The 23,804-nt window shown below is 40.2% G+C and overlaps 1 protein-coding gene across 4 annotated transcripts in view; it reads right to left on the reverse strand.

The window, feature by feature from the left end:
* The window catches only part of DPY19L3 (dpy-19 like C-mannosyltransferase 3), a 37,023-nt gene extending 13,311 nt beyond the window's left edge, over positions 1-23,712 (reverse strand). The window contains exons 1-16 of one of the 4 annotated variants that reach the window (XM_083451878.1): positions 23,613-23,712; positions 21,450-21,577; positions 20,853-20,995; positions 18,001-18,125; positions 12,161-12,251; positions 11,325-11,446; positions 10,304-10,449; positions 9,089-9,212; positions 7,904-8,038; positions 7,217-7,348; positions 5,112-5,213; positions 4,240-4,313; positions 3,507-3,665; positions 1,844-1,966; positions 1,344-1,455; positions 739-795 (exon numbers count right to left, since the gene is read on the reverse strand). In XM_083451878.1, the coding sequence (XP_083308004.1) occupies positions 739-795; positions 1,344-1,455; positions 1,844-1,966; positions 3,507-3,665; positions 4,240-4,313; positions 5,112-5,213; positions 7,217-7,348; positions 7,904-8,038; positions 9,089-9,212; positions 10,304-10,449; positions 11,325-11,446; positions 12,161-12,251; positions 18,001-18,125; positions 20,853-20,955 (1,605 nt within the window). In that variant the 5' untranslated portion in view covers positions 20,956-20,995; positions 21,450-21,577; positions 23,613-23,712. Of the gene's footprint in view, positions 1-738; positions 796-1,343; positions 1,456-1,843; positions 1,967-3,506; positions 3,666-4,239; positions 4,314-5,111; positions 5,214-7,216; positions 7,349-7,903; positions 8,039-9,088; positions 9,213-10,303; positions 10,450-11,324; positions 11,447-12,160; positions 12,252-18,000; positions 18,126-20,852; positions 20,996-21,449; positions 21,609-23,612 lie in introns of all 4 variants that reach the window. The other 3 variants (XM_083451875.1, XM_083451877.1, XM_083451876.1) reach the window with 3 other exon arrangements.
* Positions 23,713-23,804: the final 92 nt, after the last annotated feature.

Raw genomic sequence — 23,804 nt, forward strand, 5'->3', positions numbered from 1 at the left:
GGTTTTCAGTTTCACTTTTATGCCAGATCTGCAAAAATGTACTGTTCAAAGGAGGTAACAGGGTTTAACTGGACCAACGACCGGTATACAGAATATATTATCACAGGTCTCCTTCCACAAGCGTAAAGAAAATGCCATTCAGGTACAGAGTCAGGTTGGTTATGAATACTATTATTGTCACAGCTCTTTTTCTAGTTACATCTTCATTGATAGAAATTATTGTATAAGGAAGTGTGACTTCATATATTAAAAAAAAATCGGCATAGAAATCAGGGAGCTGATGGGTGGTTTGATTTCCTGATATATGATATGAGATGAGGGGAAAATATTCCTAGTGTAACATAATTCATATAAATGATTTTCTCATGTACATAGGTAAGAATGTAAGAATAGCCTGCTGGATCAGGCCAATGGTCCACCTAGTCCAGCATCCTGTTCTTACAGTGGCCAACCAGATGCCTGTGGGAAACTAGCCTGTACTTGACAGTGTGAAGGAAAGTTAATGTGAGCAGGGTGTGGTACACATGGCAATCTGGCAGCCGTCTCTGGCAAAAGTGCAGCCATGATCACGGAGTCTACTTCTGTGCATACCATTGGTTGACTGTGACCTTTCTCCGCATGGCAGTATATCTCTCATGGACAAATGTAATAGGGAGAAATGGCTCTTAGTGGCTGAGAAATTTTCCTTATTTACTAAAAGAAAAAGAAAGAAAGATACAGACTAACAAAGAGCCCTACCTTGTAACAAAGATACAGTAATATGAGTACTGGTGTCAGATATCTAATCACAGATACCTAGGCAGAAAACAACAACAATTACATTTACTGAAATAAAACACCGTCAATGAATGATCAACAAATTCTGAGAACAGAGACAACAGAAGCTGCTTCACAAATTGCATTTTTAGGTCAAAGAGCCTCTTTGTGTTAGCAATTTCCTTCTCTAAAAGTAATTCCATTAAGAACTTTAACAAAATACTGTGTATTAATTTAGCTTCTGTGAAGCGCAAAATATTGTATTGGGCTATATGTGAAAAATTATATACTGTTGTCACTTTGATTTTTCATGAAAAGTGTTACTTTTTTAAAAAAATGCATTCCATAGCTTCTGCAACATCACCATCTAGTGGACTTAAATAGAATTCCTTTAATAAGTTACACTCCCAAAATGCACCCTGAATTGCAGATTAAACCATATATAAATCTAAACACTTTCCCTCCAGCGTACTGCAAATCTGTTTTAAGCGTGTGGTGGTTCACCTCAGGCTACCCCTTAAAGAACTGGATTTTTCACACATCAATGAAAACAAGCAAAGCAATAGCACGTAACAGCTCTAACTAACCCTTTGCGGTGTGTAAAGATGGACAAATCTCAAGATCAGCCCCCACATGTCACAACTGCACAGACCAGAAGCTGCAAACACACATATGTGGGAAGTCCAAAGATATTTCATCCTGCAAGATGAAAAGAAAGAAAGAAAATGCAGAATGTGGAGGCAAGTTGAACAGTAATAGTATATAGATAATGTAATCTGTAATAGCATACATACTTAAAAAAATAACTTTATTTTACTTCCAGAATATTCAGTATCTTAAAGCACCTACAAAGATATTTTTTTTGAAAATCAGTTCTGGCAGCTCATCAAATAGAGCTGGAAGTAAAATCCCTCTGTATCCTAGTTTGAGTCCAGTTTCCACAGGACAATTTTATTTCATAACTGGGACATATGTTATGGGGAAAAAGTAAGGTAAACAGACCGAATAGGAATTTATAGTCTATTTTATATGGTACTTTATACTCCACATGTAATATCCAGTGTATGATGTGTCAGATAAAGGGTACCTCATTGTGCTCAAAGCCAGCAATCCAAACAGAATGGTGTGCACTAAATTGTAAGCAACACCTGGTTTCAGCAGAGTTATGCACTTTTGCAGTTTATCCGCAGGTTTGTTGTTCACAGAGCCACTGAGTGAGAGGGAAACAAAAGAAAAGGAGCACGGCTACATTAGCAATACGTTATTTTAAAACAGGACATTTGTATGCAGTTCAAAGGAACCTCCTGGTTCCAGGGAAAATAAAACATTCTAAGGCAATACTAATAGATTTTTCATGCTTGCCGAGTGCTTTAAATATTCCCCTGTGCAAGATTTTCTGCTTTCAAGCTGGACTGGCAAACGGTGGAACAAGAGTGAAATAAATATGAAAAACAAATAATTTTATTTGCACATCATAATACTACAAATGAAACATAAATGTTTGAGGAGGGGTGTGTGGAAACAGATGGCTGACAGCTAATACCAAATTTGCAGTTAGGAGTACTCCCCTGGTTTTACACAAAATACGGGTCTCAGCTGCTACTAGGAATTAGCAAGTGTTGGGATAAAGCTGACAAAAGTTTCCCAGATGAGAATCCAGTTCTACAGAGCCACCTTCTCTACAATATCTATCATCTCTATCTATCTATCTATCTATCTATCTATCTATCTATCTATCTATCTACCATCTATCTATCTCCATTTACTTGGTCATTTTTACTTGGGTTCCAGTAGATTTTCCCCTGCCCAGGTGAATCACTTTTGTAACAAAAGTCAAATGAATAAATCCACAGAAAATGACCAACAATTCTGCATACCATTGCAAAATATCCAAAAGTGGCCTATGAGGTTGGGAGCAAAAATAATCTATTTTTCCTGGTAATTAAAGTTGTTTGCTGTGAGCATAAATTCCACCGAGAGCTGCTGCCAGTCAGGGGAGAGGCAACAATGAGTTTGATGGACCAATGGTCTAGCTCAGTACAGTGGTACCTCAGGAGACATATGCTTCAGGTTACAGACTCTGCTAACCCAGAAATAGTGCTTCAGGTTAAGAACTTTGCTTCAGGATGAGAACATGTTCTAGCAGCGCGGCGGCAGCAGGAGGCCCCATTTGGTAAAGTGGTGCTTCACTTTAAGAACAGTTTCAGGTTAAGTACGGACCTCCGGAACGAATTAAGTACTTAACCCAAGGTACCACTGTATAAGGCTATGTTCTCTCTAACATGCAATGTTTCATTGGAAGGATGTGTGTGTGTGTATGGAGGAATATTTTGTTATGTGATTGGCATCTGTTGGCTTAAGTCGTATAGCAAAGACACAAGTTTACTGCCTCACTGGAAACTAGGCTTTATTAACTCTACTCGAGCAGCATTAAATTTGTTGTGGTTTCTGGACTATGCTAACTACTGGCCTGAAATGCATCAGTAACCAAACCTTGCTACAGTGACATGCTTCAGCAAGTGAACTAGCCAATATACACATCATTTTAAAAACTGAGGCTGCCACTGCCAGAGTTATATATCTTGGGTTCAGAAAACCAATTCTCTCTTAGATAATTGGCTCAAATCTGAGGGAAGCATGCCCTGATGCTGAACTATGACTCTGTTCATGTCTTCCTCTTCTTATCAACAAGAAAGGAAAAAGACCCCCTGCACTGAAAACATAATCCTGCAAGATAGAAACAGACATACCTGAGATTTTGAAAAGCAACCACAGCAGATGTTATGGTCATCACCAAGAGCACAAATATATAGGCATAGAAAACTAAAGTGCCCGAAAGTCTTGTGAAAGTATTAAAAGGCAAGAGACCAAAAGCTTCCTCACACAGGTACAGGTTAGCATCAAAATCTCTAAAGAAAAGGAAGACAAGTCAACATTGCAAAGTTATTGGCATAATATGTGCGTTTTTAAAAATCTAAGAAAATTAGTCCTAAAGTTGCATGTTAGAAAGTGCTCAAGCAAGATCAGTAACTACAACTCAGAATTTACAAGCAAGAGCACATGCTGCCTTATTGCTATTTGTTGCATTTCTAACTTGCCCTTCATTCAAACAAATCCCTGGGTTTTTCAAACAAAGCAATAAATCAGATTAAGCTACAGCAGTGGACGTAATGCCCCCCAAATTCTGAAACCCTGGTTTCAGTACCACCAAAAGTGAAATAGAACAAGTATTTTGTGCTGGAAGTCCATCAACATAGAGGGTAACCAACCTTTAGGGATGGGGTATTCTATCGCTGGGCAGCATCACAGAGAAAACCCTATTCTGTCTCACCATCCCTGCCAATGGGACAACCTGAAGAGCCTCCACTGCCGGTCTTACGGCACAGGTTGGATAGTAAACCTGTTTACTAGAAACTTGGGTCCCTCCCATGCCAAAAAACTAGAGGAAAACAATTTTGTTTTGAACTCTGAACAATACCATACCTTGTTGCTCCAAATCCAAACTTTGCCTTCAGAAATTTAAATATATGCTCATCTGACTCCAGATTAAGAACTTTCTGCGAAGAGAGAAAATAAAAGTTATTACTTTCTTTTAGTTGTGAAGACAACTCTGCCATCACCATCACAACATTTCACAAGTGCCACTTTTCCCCCCTTTGGTTTTTCTTAAAATTGTATTCCACAGCACTGAGATCAGCTATAAGCCTCTGCTTGATCCCTGATAGAAAAAGGCAGCAGCAGAGACACATCTCCAATCTTAGTATTGTAGTACCAGTGGGCCAGAGGTTCCCCATTGCTGGTTTAAACGTTGTTTGTTAGGTGGTTTAAATCTGTGATTGTTGCTGTGAGTTGAAATTTAAATAGCCCAGCATCATATTAGATCAAGTGACTGACAGGTAGGTGTGCAGAGAGGGTGCAAGTTCGAGATCCATCCTCTGGTTGGACCCAATATCCCACCACCGGTTTAAACTGACTGAGGAAGGATGTGAAAAGAGGAAAGCAGAACATGGGCATGTAGTTGAAGTTCATTGTATATTCAGGCATCCCAAATGTAAAACTACATATTCCATTTGTGTGTGTAGCTATACAATGTTAGGGATAAGCAAAGCATTTGCAAAAGCAGAACACATTTGGAATGCTAAATTCAATTTTGTCTGTTGTACAGACAAATAAGAAACAAAATTTCTTTACAAACTCACTATGAATTTGCACATAAAGCCATTTAAGGTTACAAACCAATGCATATAATATGCGAACAAACATAGTATTGCACTGTAAATCTGTTATACATATTGAACAAGATACTATACAGATTCAATTGGAAAAAAAGATAGGAAAAAAAAGGATTTACTCACCTTAATAAAATTATTTACAAGAAATGTCAAGCACAGCACTAAGAGTACGTGAAGGAAGAGCTTCCCAAGCCTGCTAAAGAAGCCACCAGTTTTCAGGTTATTCTGGAAAATGTAAGCAATGGTATTTTAGTGTTTGCAAAGGAACACTGGGCACTCACAGTGAATGTTTTTTCTGGTTTGGGGTGTATGAGGCATTGATTACTAAGGGGCTAATCCCTCCAGACAAGACAGGGGACTTGCATTTTAAGGTCTTCAAGGAAGTCCTATCCTGCATGGTTTGTATGAATGTGCACTGACTCACCAGGCTGTGGCGCAGATGCCTTGTTCACTCCAAGCCAAAAAAAAATCCACAGTGAATACGTAAAAGTTGGTGTAAAAGAAGCATCCATTACTGATGTGATAATGTCCTAGCTAACCTAACTGTCGGGTAAATGCAATCACGGTGCTTATAGCTGAAATTTCTGTGGGAAGACATGCTGAAGCCCACTCCTGACAAAAGCTCTCCTTGAAGAGGTGAAGATGTCTACTTCATGGTGCCTTGTGAATATAGATGAAGATTTCCACGTGAGCAGAGATCTCCTCCTAGCAGCCTATGTAAGGTTCTGTCATTAAGCTCTTTGTTTTGAATTAATTCTTCCAGCCTTGGGAGGGATGCCCTGGGAAAAGGAGCACCAGTGGAAGCAGCCTAGAGAACTAGTGCAGAAGCCTCATGGGACCCATTAAGTGCCCCTTTGGTCTTTTCACTATGTCCTAAAGAGACATGTCATTGTCCTTAGATGATACGATGCCTGATAGGAGCGCCACCACTGGGGCATTCACTGTTGGAACTTTTAACATTTCCATAGGCTGAACTGTGAGAAAACATTGTGCTGTTTGGCCAGTTTAATGGCTCTGTTACTTTGACATGGACTGACCCATTTGGAATGAACCACTCGAAGATGAAAGGGGGACAGGTACCACCCTTGAGGCTGAACAAGATTTAGACTGAAGCCCCTCTAGAGGTGGTCCCCTCTGGAGGCTTCACCCTAAAAAAAATACTGCTTTCACCCTTTGGCACTGGTAGAGACTAGATTTATTTGGGAGTTTGGTGATGGTCTTTCTGGATACTTTCAAAACAGCAGTCGCTGGTGGGGAGGAGCTCCTTGAGCGCCATCAGCTTTCAGCAGTTGCTGAAAGGAGGTGCTCACTCAGCATTCTGGGTAAGAAGGAACAGGAGCATGGTGGAAATCCAAAGCAGGAGGCTTTCCAGTGCCAGATGCTAGCATCTTTTAATGACCTTCACAGGCTGAATTTTCTTCTTTGCAGCTTTTTCCTTGCCAGTAGGAATGAACGAGAGAACACGAAAAATAAGAGGACATGACAGAAGAAAGAAACTATTTCTCCTTCTCCCCCTCTTTTTTGTAAACGATGTATCTATCAAACAACAAACTACGCTACTGAACACTACTTGTCCATCTAATTTTAATTTTAAAACCACTGTTTTACTGTTGTACTGATGTTAGTGCATCAAGGTAGTTTCAGGTTTCCTTTCAGGATAGCACTAAATCTTTGAAGAGAGAAGCCAATAGGGTTTTCAAAGCACCGAGTCTCCAACAGCAAATGAAAAAAATGATTGTAAAAATGACTATGATAGGCAGTGGCAGCAGTGGAAAAAAGCAACAGAAAACTTGAAGATATTCTGCTGTGAGAACAGTTCTTATTGAGCAAGATTGTAAGTAGGATGAAGGAGGGAATCTCATTTAAAAGAAATAATAATAATAATAATAATAATAATAATAATAATAATAATACCTGACCATAAAGCATATCATGGGCTCATTATGCATGAAGACAGCAGGACTAAGGAGTTCCAGTCCCAATACTGTTTGATCAGCAACTCTGCTTTCAAACTGACCATGGCTATTTCCCTATAATGATGTGGAGATCATGACTTGCTCTTTAGGAGTCATGGTCCCTAACATCTAACATAGCTAATCAAAGGTGGCAGGCATTTAACCATGTGTAATTTTATGAAGATTACCCAAGTAGCAAAGCAGACAACTTTTCAGCTTACCCTATTTAATTGTTATTTTAACAAAATAAACTAAACCATGATAAATACATACCTGGAGTTTTCTTGCTAACAAGGTGGACAAATTAAAGCTTATAAGTAATGATCCCACTATCATGGAATTAAAGAACTGTAGGAGGCAAACAAGCAGCAAACTAGCCACCTGTATTATGTAGATCCAGGTCACCTACAAACATAATGATAAGAAATTGTTCATGCCACAGCTTCATTTTTTTGAATTATCTAACTTGCACAATGCTCACGCCAGTCCCTCCTGTAATGAAGAAAATGGCACCAGAAGACAGAGAGGGCAGAATACCCACCAAGAAAATTGAGCTTGCCTGCAGATCTTTGTGGGGTTGTTTGTTAAAAATTAAATAAAACAACCCAAAAAGCATGACATTGATTTACATTGTTGTTAAGTACTTTAAGATACACAGTTCTACTACTCCCATATCTCAACGCCAAGTTAAGATTTTTTTTTATGGCACTTTGAAAGTCAAGATTCTAGTATTCAGTTGAAAAATATGAAAAACAAGACATTCCATCCTAAACATCCATACATAACCAAGTTTACTTTGCATCAAGCACAGTATTATTTCATCAGAGTTCCTCATAATGAAGACAGACTTCCAAACTTTGCAATCACACACAGTGGCCGCAACATTGCATACAATCAAGCACACCTAAACGTGACTGTTTTCCATTATTTCAATGGCGGCACATTAAGCAATTAGCTTACCTTTCCTCTAGGAAGCAAGTCAAGACAGTCAAGTGTGAACAAAACCAGTGCCTGGATCAACAACATAAACTGATTAAACTGCCAAGCCAAGCTGAAGAGGAAGGTTGAAATAAATACTGCCAGAAGTGTCAGCCTCTGGAAAAACAAAAACATAAGCTAAATGAGATACATGAGGAAAGATCGTAGTGGAAAAAATGGAAAGTGATTACTGGCCATTTCAATGTATCAAACAGCTTTAAACAAAAACTATTCCCCAAAATCAGACTGTTACAAAATAAATAAAATACATCATCCATATATAATTTCAAAATACCATGCATCTATTTACAAACATAGGGATTTTGCAGCATTCTGACAAAAACAGAAACAGGAATGGAAATTGTTGGCGGTCACTTATTTGTCCCATGTCCAGAATAAAAATCAGTTCATTCAGTTGCTTTCAGCCTGCAAATGATATTACGTCCCCCTCCTTTACCCTAAATTACCTTTGCAGTGAAATGAATGGGTTGGAATAACATCATGACAATGTAATTTCCATAGTTTATTTAATTAATTACGCAAATTATGTAATTTTGCCGCAGAGCTAAATGAATGACATAGATTTGGGAGAAAGACAAACTGCAACGGGAAATAGTGCTTCATGTGAAGAATACAGACGTAGAATAGAAAATGAAGCCTTCTTAGAACCCTACTCCAAAGTAGACATATTTCAAAGTACACTCTCTGGTTCTGAACCAACAGAGCACACATGCAACAATAAATCTATTTTTTAACAAAAAAAGATCACCACCACCATCATCATCCTAGTGAAAAAGGGGAGTGGGAGGATAGAATCCAAACTCCTTTTTCTCCCGAATAACATATCCAACAAGGCTGCTGCTTTTTTTATAAGGTCTCTATGCCTACAGCATCAGGTTGTGGAATAGGGTGTTCAGGAGGCATTTTTACATGCAATTCCCCACGCAACTAAGGATACAACACAGAAGCCTGTTTCTGTGAGTAATGTGGCTCTGAGCTGGATTGGAGCATCTGCATTCAATCAAAGATTTTACATTTAACTATGGAAGAACAGCAATAATTATTTTCTGGTATATATTTTCTGCCAGCATTACCTTGGCTATTTTAGAAACATTTATCACTACATTTTAAAGAGAAAACTTTTTTGTGCTTTAAAAAAAGGCTCACTTCATGAGTGGGTCGCAAATGAGATCTGAAGAGGAATGTAATTGCTGCTATCTGAACAGCAAAGAATGGCAGTGCCCAGTTCTCTCTTAACGGAATGGTGAATTCCACCCGGGTTGTATCTGTTCTGCAGAAAACAAAGCAAAAGGTTCATATAAGCAACAACGGGCAAGTCCTCTACAAAGATGCAAATCTCAACATTGAAAATGGACATCGACTATTACTTCACTAATTTCAAATATGGCAGAAAGCATTCGGACTAATTCAGTTAATGCATTACAAGTAAACTGATAAAATCTTATTTCATTCAGAGGGGGACCCTGTTAACATGATGTGTTGTTATAGATCACCTAAATCTAGAACAGCAATGTGCAAATGCCAAAGACTTGTAAAATTAAAAAAAGAAAAAAAGAATTATTGGAACACGCTGTTTAGTCAAGGAAATACAGCCAGCTTCATTGAGCATCTTCGAAGTATGTTCTGCAGTGAAATATTGCAGCAATTATTTTTATTAATATATTAAAAACCAGTTAATTGGCAGCTTATTGACTGTGTCATGTTGTGCTCCATACACTGTCTAGACACTAATGGCACAAAATAAATGTTTAGCAGCACTAAAGCACCTATAAGTGGCCGACAGCCCAGTTTTCAACATTTCTACACAAAAGGAAGTTTTTCCCCTTAGGGTTATTCTAAACTAGAACAGGCTCTTTTTTATACAGAGCCTCCAGAGCTTCAAATCCTTTCTGTACTATGTTTCGGCTACCTACCTCATTCTATTGCCATGTATTCTCCCTCCCTCATATCTTTTCTAAATTATGTGTCCCATTCTGAGGCTCACATACACAGGAAAGTCTTGAGCTAAAACCAACATGCCTTTGCTAGTACAACACTTATCTGCCCATAAAAAACTAGCAGCTGCGTTGCTCGGGAATTCTAAACAAAAAAGAAAAAAATCTGTTTTGAAAGGCTTAGTCTACTATCTTGATTCAAAATAGAGTCCATCGAAGCACAGACAAAAAACCCTGCTCCTTGATCTCAGGAACCATCATGTGAAACTTAGTTATGATGTCCTAAGAGGTGTCTAAATGCACAGCGAGAAGGCAAACCACTTTCCAAAATATATAGCAATCTAACTTGAAGAAATGAATAAATTCTTTTCTATAGCATGGCAAATATTGGATTATTTCAGAGGAGGATTTGCAGAAGTATCCTCACCTGTTTGTGATATACCAGAAGGCTGCTAATACACCTGAAAGCCAAGTTCCACTGAGAAGCCAGCTGGTCACATACAGAGCAGCAACATAGACTGCCTGAAGGCTAAACAATGTGTAGATGTAAAAATAAACAGGTTCAAAAAAATTCTGTGAAGGAAGAACACAGGAAACCATTAAACAAATAGTCCTTGTCTTAGCATGAAACCAACAATTCCGATCATAAGAATGTTTGTAAAATGAGATTGCAATCTTATGCATACTTAGAAGAAGAAGAGGAGGAGGAGGAGGAGGAGGAGTTTGGATTTGATATCCCGCTTTATCACTACCCGAAGGAGTCTCAAAGCGGCTAACATTCTCCTTTCCCTTCCTCCCCCACAACAAACACTCTGTGAGGTGAGTGGGGTTGAGAGACTTCAAAGAAGTGTGACTAGCCCAAGGTCACCCAGCAGCTGCATGTGGAGGAGCAGAGACGCGAACCCGGTTCACCAGATTACGAGTCTACCGCTCTTAACCACTACACCACACTGGCTCTCAGGAAGTAGGTACCATTGAAATATAGGACCTATATAGGATTCTACTATAAAGCTTCTTTGCACAACACAGTTTAACTTTAGGGTGGTAGCCAATGCAATCCTGCTCAGAGAAGATCCATTGAATGTGTCTAAATTGGGTTTATTAATTTGAATGGGCCTGTTCTGACTAGGACTAGTCATGATGGCATCCATTTCTGTCAGGGTCATAGGCAGTATGCCTTTGAATACCAGTTGCTCAGGATCATTAGTGGGAGAGAGCTGCTGTGATCATGATCAGCTTGCTGGTTTTCTACAGGAATCTGTTTGGCACAGTGAGAACAAGGTGCTTTGGGCTTTTCTTAGGTCCTTACACACAATTCCTAGAGTAAATCTCATTAAACTTAATGGGACTTAATGCTGGGTAAAGACGAATTTCCACAAAACTTGTCACTGTACTGACTTGGGAAAGATGCTTGTGCATTTATCAGGGACTTATAATTAAACACTCACATTCATATGAAAAACCCTATACAGAATGCTGAGAAAGACTTCTTGGTAAACATTCATTCTTTCAAGTATGTTAATTGTCCTCATGGACTCAGTTTTATTGTCAAACATCAAGCGATGTAAACCTGTAGAAAGAAGAAAATAAAATGAAGGCACACCTGCATTTAAAAGCCATTAAAATGTAAACGTCTTCTGCAAGAGAATTTAAAGTTAGAAACTAGAATGCTACTCATTAAATATGCTCTGCTACTGTTAAAGTCATTTGGCTTCTTACAAGGAACTAGATCTGGTTGGTGGGTGATACCAGTCAAAATGCACATGCTTTGAGAAAGTCTAAGGAAAGTAAGTCAATTTGCATCACTTATTTTTGAGTTAGAATACCCCCCTCTTTAGGAGCCACATATGACAGTGTATCCCAAGAAGTAGGTTCTACTGTGTTCAATGGAACGTACCACTTAAGTGTGTCCAGGAGTAGAATCATGGAAAGTAATCTAATAAATAGTGCTGCTTTTATTGCAAATGGAGTGGTCTGGGGCTCTGAGTCTACTTTTTAGAAATCAGTATCATCTGAACCATATAGTTTAAGATGAAAGTAATGCTTCCATTGATATAGGTAATACCTAAAATTCTATGCTATCTAGCAACAATAGGCACCTCCAGGTATGACAGGCACTTCTGCCACTAACAATTGGTTTGTGTTCCTGGGATTTATATAAAAAGCCACCGACAAACAGAAGATGGAAGTTGATAATCCAGCATTCTCTTTAAAAACACAGAAGAGTAGTGCTTCTGAGAGCCATTTGTACTTTATCCAGTTCAGAAAATAAAAGTTACAATACCTAGTTGAATGGATGGAGCTTGTAGCATCTGCTTGTAATAAGAGTAATACAGGCCACATTCTGTCCTGAATGAAATCTCCCGCTCTACCTCCTGGAAGGAAACATGCCAGTTAAGATCAAGAATAAACTTAACCTGATGCTTGTCTTACTATCGCTTGCCTCTGACCTGTTTAATAAAATTAGTGTAACATAGTTAAGATCAGCAACAATAGCAGTTTATGAGATAGAGGAAAACTGCTCTCTAATCCTCACCTCATTCCTCAGTGCAACAATACCATGCAATAGATCACTATCCTTCCTACGTTAACCAAAAGGGAAGTGAGGTTGGGATTAGTCAAGGACATTTTGATGAGTTGGTGGCACACCAGAGATTTAAGTCCAGAGATCTCCAAGGTCCAAATCTACCAGAAAACTATGGCTCTAGTCCAAAAAGTAAACTAATAAAGACATGAAAGGCAGCTGAAACCTCCATTTCATTTTGGATAGCCAAAGTATCTGCAAAAATCACAAGGGAAAACTGAAGTAACATGATTTCCTAGCTATTACTTCTGTGTATCAGCCTAGGTCAGCTGCCAAGGATTTTTTACCAACAGACTTACTGTGAGCAGATGTGTTCTTAGAACTGTCACTGGTCAATTTAAAACTCCCAGGGGTTTTTTTGTTTTTGTTTTTTTTTAAAAAAACCAAATCTAGGAAGAAATACAGGCCTGAAACTTTGTGAAAACTGTCTTCAATGCATTTATACTTTTTTGCAGCTAGCAACTGTCTCAATCACAGTTTTTGTCTTTCCACTTTCTAGCTAAACTGTTTTTATTCCAGCAAGCATTTGTTATCCTAGTCTGAGGGGCTTTTATGGACTGCTACCCCTTGTTTTTAAGCACTTTTTACCTGTTTCTATTTTATTGTTTTTACTGTTAAATTATAGTGTTGGCTTCTATGCCTCATTCTGCAGCTTCAAAACTTTGTTCTTAGTCAACCCAATCACTGTTACTGCACTAAAAGGCTGGAATGAAATGGTCTTAACCGTGGGTAGGCAAACTAAGGCCCAGGGGCCAGATCTGGCCCAATTGCCTTCTAAATCCGGCCCACGGATGGTAAAGGAATCAGTGTGTTTTTACATGAGTAGAATGTGTCCTTTTATTTAAAATGCATCGCTGGGTTTTTTGGGGGGCATAGGAATTTGTTCATTCCCCCCCCCCCCAAAAAAATATAGTCCAGTTCCCCTCCAGATCTGAGGGACAGTGGATTGGCCCCCTGCTGAAAAAGTTTTCTGACCCCTGGTCTTAATTTACTATTAAAGCACAGTCATATTCTTATTATCCAAAACAATATTAATCCCAAGACAAACCAATGGAGAAAGAGAAAATGACAGGTGGTTCACACTGCAACCCATTTAAACGTTACTTACCTTGTTTTTATTAACAGAATGTGTATGCCCCTTAATTTTAATTAAAACCCCGAAGAAGTTTACAGAGATATAAGGCATACATTAAAATTATCAATAAAAGTCAAAAACATTTTTTTAAAAAAATCAGAATATAAATAAAATCAGCACTTATGAACTAAAATGACAGATTAAATACACGTCAACTTTACATGACTGGGTATGCTATGTAGTGTGCTGAAAGATGTGGGTAACAGTGGGTGTTCACTAAATTACCTGAAATACTGAAAGTTGCAACCACTGTTTAATCAGTTCACAATGACAGAGTAATATGACTCAAGTTCCTATGGTAGTCCCACAACTACAGAAAGTATTAAAACTTGAAAACTCTGAAACATTTTGGAATTGATTCTGGAGGGCTGGGCACTGAAAGGGATCTAATTAGCAAGACTGTATCAAACGTGATTAATCTTTAAGCCTGGCACCAGCTGTATTCAACCAAATGCCATACTTTACGAGGTAAACACTACTGCTTTACATCTGTTTCATACGAAGATAACATCTGCTTTCCTCATTCACAACACATTTCCAATTTTAGAGCGATTCATACTCTTCCTAGAGTCTCAATAAAAGTGGCAAAAGCTATGGGCTGAAATTTCAAGGCTAATATTTAGATAATACACATTCTATATATATGTAATTTGTTTTTATGAAGTCTTGACTCTATGAACCCTATGATGCTTTGCTGAAACTCCTGATGCTTATATAGCAATTAAAAGTGAATTCTGCATTATTCTAGAGATATCCGATCAGCTGCAAGTACAAAAATATTTGCAGTCATGCCCTGCTCCATTATTATTATTCCCTTTAGGAATTACGGAAGAAAAGGAGGTAAACTACAAAATGCCTACTGAATATTTTATTATCATCTATGGTGGTGACAAGCCAATCCCTTTTATCAATAGGAATATACTATCTGTGGTGTTATGTCTGTGTGATGGATGTTTTGCACATGAATTATGTTGATTGCTATTGCACTCATCAAGTAAAGAATCTGCATGCACAAACCAGCCCCTGATGTTCCCTCATGCATATGTTTGTATCTCAGCAAAGCCTGAGAAACAGAACTCATCTGTATGAAACAAATTGGTGGCCTGAGGAGGGAAACAGGAAATACCCTGCACTCCAGGGTCAGAAATGGAAAATTTGTAGAAACATTGGTGGTGGGGGAATCTTACGAAATACTTCTTTCAGGAGTATGACTGAAACAATTTGTGGGTCTGTGAAAATATGTTATGTGTGCTTAACCTACCTTTTACCTCTAAACTAGCTCTCAGGGTCAGGAAAATAGTGGTAGTGGGGGTAGGATGGAGGTAAAGGTAAAGGTAAAGGTAAAGATACCCCTGCCCGTACGGGCCAGTCTTGCCAGACTCTAGGGTTGTGCGCTCATCTCACTATAGGCCAGGAGCCAGCGCTGTCTGCAGACACTTCTGGGTCACGTGGCCAGCGTGACAAGCTGCATCTGGCGAGCCAGTGCAGCACACGGAATGCCGTTTACCTTCCCGCTGGTAAGCGGTCCCTATTTATCTACTTGCACCCGGAGGTGCTTTCAAACTGCTAGGTTGGCAGGCGCTGGGACCGAGCAACGGGAGCGCACCCCGCCGCGGGGATTCGAACCGCCGACCATGCGATCGGCAAGTCCTAGGCGCTGAGGTTTTACCCACAGCGCCACCCGCGTCCCACAGATGGAGGAGATAGCCACTAACCATGGTTTGAGTGTGTGTGTGTGTGTGTGTGTGTGTGTGTAGAGTGGGGTGGGGGGGTTAAACTTCCCCTTCCCACACTGTACTGGAGAGTTGGGAGCTGGGGGTGCAGCAAGGTTTGCAACCAAGCCTAAACATGAATGCTGCAGGACTATGTGTAAGAGGGGGGAGGTTTCAAGGCATAGCTGCAAAAGCAGCATATACTGGCACTCTGGTGAAGTGGAGCAGACCAGCAGAGGAGGGGGGAGTGCATTGTCCCTCCATCCAGCCCCTCCAAAAGGCTCTTTTGACTTTTCTCTTCTACCCTCGGGGCAGGTAGTTCTTAAGTAGGAGAGGTCCAAGACATTTTACTGTCTGGAGTGAAGGACTGATGCCCCCTTCCACACTAGGACCAATACGTTAAAACATTTTGCTGCATCATTCAGACACCAGTTCCTGCCTTCATCTCCCACTGCCACCATCATGGTGCTACATGGCAGGGCAGACCTATGAACCCTGTGGAGGGGAGGCCCAGCTCAGCTGAAATCTCCAAAAGGTGGACTTAAAATATTTCACCCAACGTTTTCTCTCCTCTCTTTTCTTCCCCTTCTTCCGCTTCTGCAGTGGTCTCACTTTCACTGCCGTCAGAGATTTTAGTTGTTTCTAATGCTTTGTTGCTACACGAAAGCTTTGTATAGACCTTGTCAGGATAATATGAGGGGCTCTTGTCCCTTGTATCTTTTTATTCTTTTACAATATTCTCCAACTAGGGATTCACCTTTTTCAAAAGGCCGGAGAACTGGCAAGGAGCTAAACATCTCCCATTATTGTGCACTCTTCTCCCTCTGTAAACATAACTCAATCCCACATCAGCACAAACATGTTATTCCTGCATTTCAGGGGGTTGAACCAGATGACCCTTTGGGTCCCTTCCAACTCTACAATTCTTTGGTTCTATGTGGAAGTTAAGGATGATCAGTTGCAAGGTATTTTGAACAGAGTCATGTAAAAATATCTTTCCAAAATTAATATTCTATTTATGTTCAACACATTCACATCTATAAAAGGTTCTGGTTTTTCAGTGATCTTTGGAGCCCAAAAGCCTTGTGGGTGACTGTCTGGAATTCAGGCACATGAGAGAATCTTGGAAAAGCAATGGCTTTCCAATCAGAGAACAAGGCTAACAACTGAATCTTGTGCTGCAACAAAATGCCTCTGGGGTCCCACATCAGTAAAGAGTTTGGGAACTAGATCAAACAAAGCTTGATACTGTCTTTCAAAAGAACCCAATGTAATACACTCAAGAAAGTATTTCAGCTTTCTTTGTTTGCTTGCTTAATAAAAACCAAAACTGCACCAGAAAAAGAAATAAAAGAATATTGCTTTTAAAAATAAAATCCAATTAATTACGTAGCAAATCTTCTTAAGCATAAAAGTGAAAGCTCAATACAGATAACTGCATTAACGTGACCAAGGTTGCACAGCATGCCGTCAACAAACACAGTTAATACACACAGAACTCTTGGCTGGTTAACCTCAAGCCCATTTTCTCTGATTGGAGTGTTTATTCAGCTTTGATGAATGAAGAAAGCAACGGATTTATATACAACAGCTAGCCATGTACTGAAATTAGACTTTGCTGGAATAGAAATAATGAATTCTATTGCTGGAAAGCTGAATCATGGCATGGGAAATTGGGTTCAACTCTCAGCTTGACTATACTAAATCATTATTTCTGTGCCTCAGTTTCCTATCCAGGACTTTGGGAACAGGACCTAAATGAATTGCACACATTTTTTTTTGCCCAAGACTCAAAGAAATTCATATTTAGATGTTATAGACTTGCAAGACACAGAAGAAGCAAAAGGTGTGTTCCTAATAAACCCTCTATCCTGTATAAATCATTTATTTTCTCTTCATGGAAAAAAATCTGTGTTGATAGCACCAAGTTATTGACTGAAATTTTCATTCTTCTCTTGGCAGATTTTCTATCACATCCAGCCCTGATTTATTTTGCAGGGGCTGACAATAAATTGCAATTGAGTTTTTCCTAATAGAGTCAAAGATAAAATAGGTGCTATTAATATGACATCATTAGATGAAACTACTTTAATGTACCACATGATGAATTCTGCTACTGCAGTATATGATACTAACCTGCTGTAGTCAGAATGGAAAATCTACTGGAAACTTGCTTGAGAACCTTGCTTAAGCCCAAGTCACATCTAACACGGTGGCACAATTTTAATATATGGTATAGTGAAATAGTCCATTCCAGTTTCTGTTTTTCTGGTGGTATTTCATGGGAACCCACGAAAAATAAAAACTTCTGAAGTGGCCCTTCTCTGAAGGGAAATTAAAGCTTTAACCTTCCTCTCTCAATAATGTAAGATCCAATTAAAAAGAACAGTGTATATACAGTTCATGGTTCAACCACCATTCAGTCTGAGCAATCCAGGATGCTTTATTATAAACAAATAAAAAACACATAGCTGCTACTTTCAGCTTGTTATCTGCTTTCTACTACCTCAGTATGTCCTCAAGACACACCTGATAAGAACAGTGGTTGATGTGGGAGAGAGTAAAATTATCAACAATGTAGAAAAAGGCAATGCTATGGTAGCTGTGGATAGTTCGGCAGAAAAAAGTCTGAAAAGCCACAATGTGAACAATGCCTTAGGAAACCAATCATGCAATCAGAGTCATTCTGTTACCTTGATGTTGGAGAACCACAGATCATTTTCATGTAGTGTAGCAACATAAACAGAAGTGAAGATTCCCAGAGTTATGCCAACGATTCCACCAACGATGAGTGAAAGTTTCTTCCACAATTTTCCACCTGCAGAAGATAGTTCTAATAAATATTTATCTTTAAAAAACAAAAACAACTCCTCCAACATGTTTGAAATGGATGGTAGTATCCACTCCAGATGTTGGCTACAGTTTATGTATCATAAACAGAGAACAGATTTCCAAAAAGAAAACTGAGGGAAAACTGATTTCTCTTGGATTGTTCTGGCACTGGAAAATACATGTAAAATGTATTCATTTGATTTATACCCTATCTTTCAAAAGAAACATCCACCCAAGGTGGTACACAAAAGAATATAAAACAACAAAATCTACACTAAAATGCACTAAATTGACCCAGCTGGTTCTTAAAAGGGTTGTATCAAAAGATGCAGAAAAAGGGGGTATTTTGCACAAAGAAGGCATTGTGCTAGGGCACTGTGTGAGACAAGTGAGCTAAATCCCAAGATGTTCTTCTCACTTGTGCAAACTCTTATACAGGCAGAAATGTATTGAACCTATCTATTATAATGCTGTTAAAAAGAACCAAGGGTTGTTTTATATTCAATCCTTTTACTCAATGAGTAAATCCCACTGAAATTAGCAAACCTAAGTGAAGTCATGTTAATTCCATTCTTTCTACTCAGAACAACCTTAGTGCTGTACAGGGTGAATAAACTCCATTCTCGGCTATATTAATCAAAATTACACTAGTTTTTCATGGTAGCTCAAATGGGCAACAGCCAGTTATGTTGCTATGGCAGAAAATATTGCAGTCCTAATTCAGAATGGAGGTGGAAAGTGAAAGGAAAACAGCAGGGAGGAGAAAGTTATTTTTTATTTAATAATTTAAACAGGTAGAGTAAGGGGGGGGAACTATTTGTGGGAAATTACAACTGAAATAAGACAGTTGAGACAAAACATCTGTGGGTGAATTGAGAAAAGGCTCTGGTTGTGGATGGGGGTGAAAGGGAATGAATTGGGGATGCTAAGTCACACAACCCTGAAATCTTCTAAGCAGATAGACAGAGAAAACTCCATACTTGATATCTCCTTCATAATGGGCATTAAGTGCAGACGGTTATTACTGGCCTCTGCTGGAAATATAGAAGCAGCTATCTATGCAATTTTTTCTATCATTCTCTTCCACTTTAAATCTAGGGCATATGCATATTTCTTCTGTAACGAGTGGGCAATATTTTTCGGAGGGCCATATTCCCTCACAGGCAACCTGGATGGGGCTGGTGTAAAAAAGTCACATCCATTGCATTTGTAAAGTAGGCTGCATTCCGGCCACACACGTTGGGATTTACACACACACACACACTCCAGGCAGGCAAAGCCAACTGAGGACACAGTGGGGTATTGGCAAGCCCTAGATAGATAAAGCATTTTGCTCCTGGGCCTTATTGGGAATCTGCGATGAGATACACATGCAGTGGACTTTGCCCCCAGTTCCAGTCACAACATAGAGGGCAGCTTAAGGTCCAAAATAGTTTACTGTAGCAGTCGGTAGAGCATGAGACTCTTACTCTCAGGGTTGTGGGTTGCAGTCCCATGTTGGGGGGGGGGGGAATTCTGCATTGCAGGGGGTTGGACCCTTGTGGTCCCTTCCAACTCTACAATTCTATGATTCTAACTCTTCAGAAAGCATTTGTGGAGCAGTGCTAATAGCTATTTCCCTTCCATTCACAGGCTCTCTAGATCGAAGTAATTCCCTTTTAAGTGATGTTAATCTGAAGGACAGGAACACTGAAAGGGGCAGAGCTAACTATTTTCTCTCAAGCTTGCTATGTCTTCTGCAAAGAACAGTTAATTGCTCTTGTACTCATTATGAAAGCTCTGATCTGCTTTGTGTTATGCCCCTTCCTCGATAATACGAGTTCAGTAAAAAGCTTATAAGCTCAAAATAGTCTTGATAATCATCACCTCTCATTCTGAAATTATTTGAAATATCCTTTGTGGCATGCCTTCTAATAAATTACAAGCAGGGTGACTTTATTAATCACACCAAAATCTTGTTTTAACTTTAAAGCTTGGGTTATCTAAATTGTGCCTTCTTCTCTAAATGTGCACTTATCAAAGCAGTCCCTGATAATGGTGCACGATTACAGGTGATTTACCTGCTGACAACAAAGCAGCAAAACCACAGACAATGTGATGCCAAGGGAAAATACAGCCCATAACTACATTTAGAGTTATTCCTCCATGTAGACTATATTGGTTTCAAATCAATTCCTCTTCTCAGATTTCCCAATTAATCATGTTATTTGAAACAAAGACCAACCTTCTCTAGTTTTGATATATGGGCAGCACAATACCAAACTCTAGAAAACCCATCAAACTCAGTGAACTAAAAATACTAGAACTGTGACTGACTTATAAGAAGATTAATGAACGTACCCAACAGAAAACCATTAATTTCTATTAGCCTACTGAGTAGAAATTATATTTTATGTGCTAACTAGTTAGGGTTTGTGATAAGCTACTTGAACTTTATTTGCAAATAAAAAAATATTTGCATGAAATATTTTGTAGGCAAAAAGTAAGAAATCAAAACATAGCTCCCTAAATATAACTGCATCCTGGAAATACATGAAGTCAAAGATAGCTTTAAATGCCAGTAGAGAATGAACTTGGGTGAATCCTAATAATGGCTAAACTCAGCCATGTAATTCAATTGGAATAATAACCATTCTTGGTTTCCCCATTTTTCTTTCTACTTACACATGCAGTTATAGCTTAAGTACATTGAACAAGGATAACCGTGACCTACCAGCTAGAGTTTTCCCATTAAGTTTCCAGTTCTTCTCGTGGAATACACTCTCTTCTGGAACTTCTGTGGCTTTTATTCCCTTTCTCTGTCTAACAGCTGTCATGATGTCAGTAATATTCACACATTATACTTTGCGCTGGTTCCTAAATATACATACATAAAGTAATATGGAAGCAATTAAACATTTAACACTCTATCATTACTAACACCCTTAAAATGTATGCAAAAATATATGGCTATATATTTCACAGATAGCAGGAAAGCATCACTTAAATTACCGTCTTGCTATTTTTGCAAAATATCCAAGAATAAATAATCATATTGTTTCAACTTGTCAAAAATAAATTAGCAAAATAAATATTTTATTATCAAATGCACAGAACCATTTGAGATAACTTGCAGATAACAGTGCAAAGGACACAGAGTAAAACATAGCTCATTTAATTTATTCCCCATTGGAATAGTTTAAGAGTATCATTCAAAAGTATGAATGCTTGCAAATTTCCTAATATTTTAGGGGGCTCTTGATGTGCCTGTCTCTGTAGCAGATAGAAATATTTTTAAGCTCATGAAAATGCAAGTGGTACAGTTTGCAACTTCCATGAGAGCAGCTCCAATGTAAATCAGATGAGCACAAGGAGCCCCATCTCCCCTCAGACTGAACCTGGGTCCATCATTTTCTCTCAGCCTAATTTAACTTACAGGGTTGTTGTTGGGCCGCCAGACTGTTGAAGTAGAAGAAGAACGTTTGCTACCCTGATCTGCATGGAGGGAGAGCAGTTATTAGTGGAATAAAAACTTGATATAAGGAGATATATGTTCTATCTCTCCACAGTAAAAATAGTATGCAGGGCACCACAGATTTACTGTGGCAGAAACTTTAATGGACTGGAGTCTACTTCATTTGACACAACAAAGCTACAATCCTAGTCATCAGGGCCAGGAAACATTTGGCCCTCCAGATGATACTGAACTACATCTCCTATCAACCACAGCCTACATCTTAATAGTCAAGGCTGATGGGAGCTGTAATCCAAAAAGGCGAAGGTTCATTCTGGAGAGGCAAAGGTTCATCAGCCCTGCTATACATGCTTACCTGGGAGTAAATCCCATTGAGTTGTGGGGTGGGCCAGTGGTGGAGCATGCAGAAGATCCCTGGTTCAATTTGCAGCATCTCCAGGTACAGCCAAGAGAGACTCTTGTCTGAAATCCTGGAGATCCACTGCCAGTCAGTGTACACAATACTGAACTAGATGGACTAACACTATGACTCCAGGGTAAGGCAGCATGTCTTTTCTAGTTTTGCCAGAAAGGAAACACACACACACTGAATAAATGTGGGTTTGTTAGCCTGGGTGATCAAATAAACATGACCACCAGACCAAGCAGTGGGGAAAGGAGTGTGTGGAAATACGGCTATTATCGAATTTTCAAAAAAACGGGTCAACTCCAAAATTCATTACATGAATTATACACACATGTACAGGAACAAGTCCTGTTGAACTCAATGTGACCTGCATGCAAAGCAGATGCTCTTCCATTGACCCCAAAGACATACAGTGGTACCTCGGGTTACAAACACTCCGGATTACAAACACTTTGGGTTACAAACTCCACTAACCCAGAACTAGTACCCCAGGATGAGAAAGGAAATCGTGCACTGACGGCGCAGCGGCAGCAGAAGGCCCCATTAGCGAAAGCGCGCCTCTAGTTAAGAACAGTTTCAGATTAAGAACATACCTCTGGAACAAATTAAGTATGTAACCCGAGGTACCACTGTATACGAACATAAGAAACCTCTTTATGCAGAGTCAGACCAATGCACCATCTACCTCTGTGCGCTCTACAGTGACTAGCAGCGGCTTCCCAGGGGTTTCACGCAGCGTATCTCTCCCAGGCTTACCTGGAGATGCCACAGGTTGAACCTGGGACCTTAGGAACATCAGAAGCTGCCTTATACAGAGCAAGATCCATGACCCATCTGCTTCAGTGCTATCTACCTTGGCTGGCAGCATCTCTCCAGGATTCTGGGGAGGAACTGAACCTGGGCCTTTCAGTATGCCAAGTAGATGCTTCTCCCCTGAGCTGGGGTGGTGGGACCCCATACCCCCCCCTTGCAAACCAATATCGCCATGCACAGACAGGTGGCATGCTGAAAAGTGTCGCCAGTGCATTATTTTCCCCAAACCCAAACCCTCCATAAAAACAGGCACACTTGTCTGTTTTGTCTGTCTGGGGAGCCTCCATCTCCTGTTCCTATTTATTTCGATACCAGTCTCTCCCCCGCTCGCCATTGGCAGGGGCTCCAGGCGGCTTGCAGATAAAACAGAAAGAGCTCAAAGCATAGAGGCGGGGGGTGGGGCGGGGGAGAGAAGGAGGAAAACCGTTTTAAAAACACAAACACCGACAGAATTAGAACAATGTATATACAGGCGTCGTTCCTCTTCTCTCCCGTCCCCCCGCCTTGGGAGGGGCTGAGATTTGTGCCAAGAAACGGCGTCCTTCGGAGAAAGGCGGGGAAGCGGGGATGGAGGAAGAAGCCTCCTCAGGGTGCGCTGGGTGGGCCAGGCGAGGCACCCACGAGGGGCTGGGGAGGGGGGGCGTTGCGGGGCGGCCTAGGCCTCCTCGTCGTCGTCCCCTCAGCCGCCAGCACGGCCTCGTCCTTTTTATATTTTTTTTGGCCTCCCTCTCCGGGGCCAAGCGTGTGCCCGCCAGCCCTGAGGGGACCCCCTTCCCCCATCCCCACCCGAAGCCCCTTACCTACTCGGGGGGGGCGGGCAGACATGCGGTGACGGCCCCGGTGTGTCACGGAGGGAGGAATGGAGCCGCCGCCGCCTCAGCCTCCCTCAGGGACGAAGGCGGGAGAGGGAAAGGGAGGCGGGAGGCGATGGCGGAGCGAGGCGCCTCCCGCTTGTGAGGCGGGGGGGGGGGGAGAGAGGGGCTCTTTGAGGC

The sequence above is a fragment of the Podarcis tiliguerta genome (genome assembly GCF_965153285.1).
Source record: "Podarcis tiliguerta genome assembly, chromosome: 8".
Taxonomy (NCBI): Eukaryota; Metazoa; Chordata; class Lepidosauria; order Squamata; family Lacertidae; genus Podarcis; species Podarcis tiliguerta.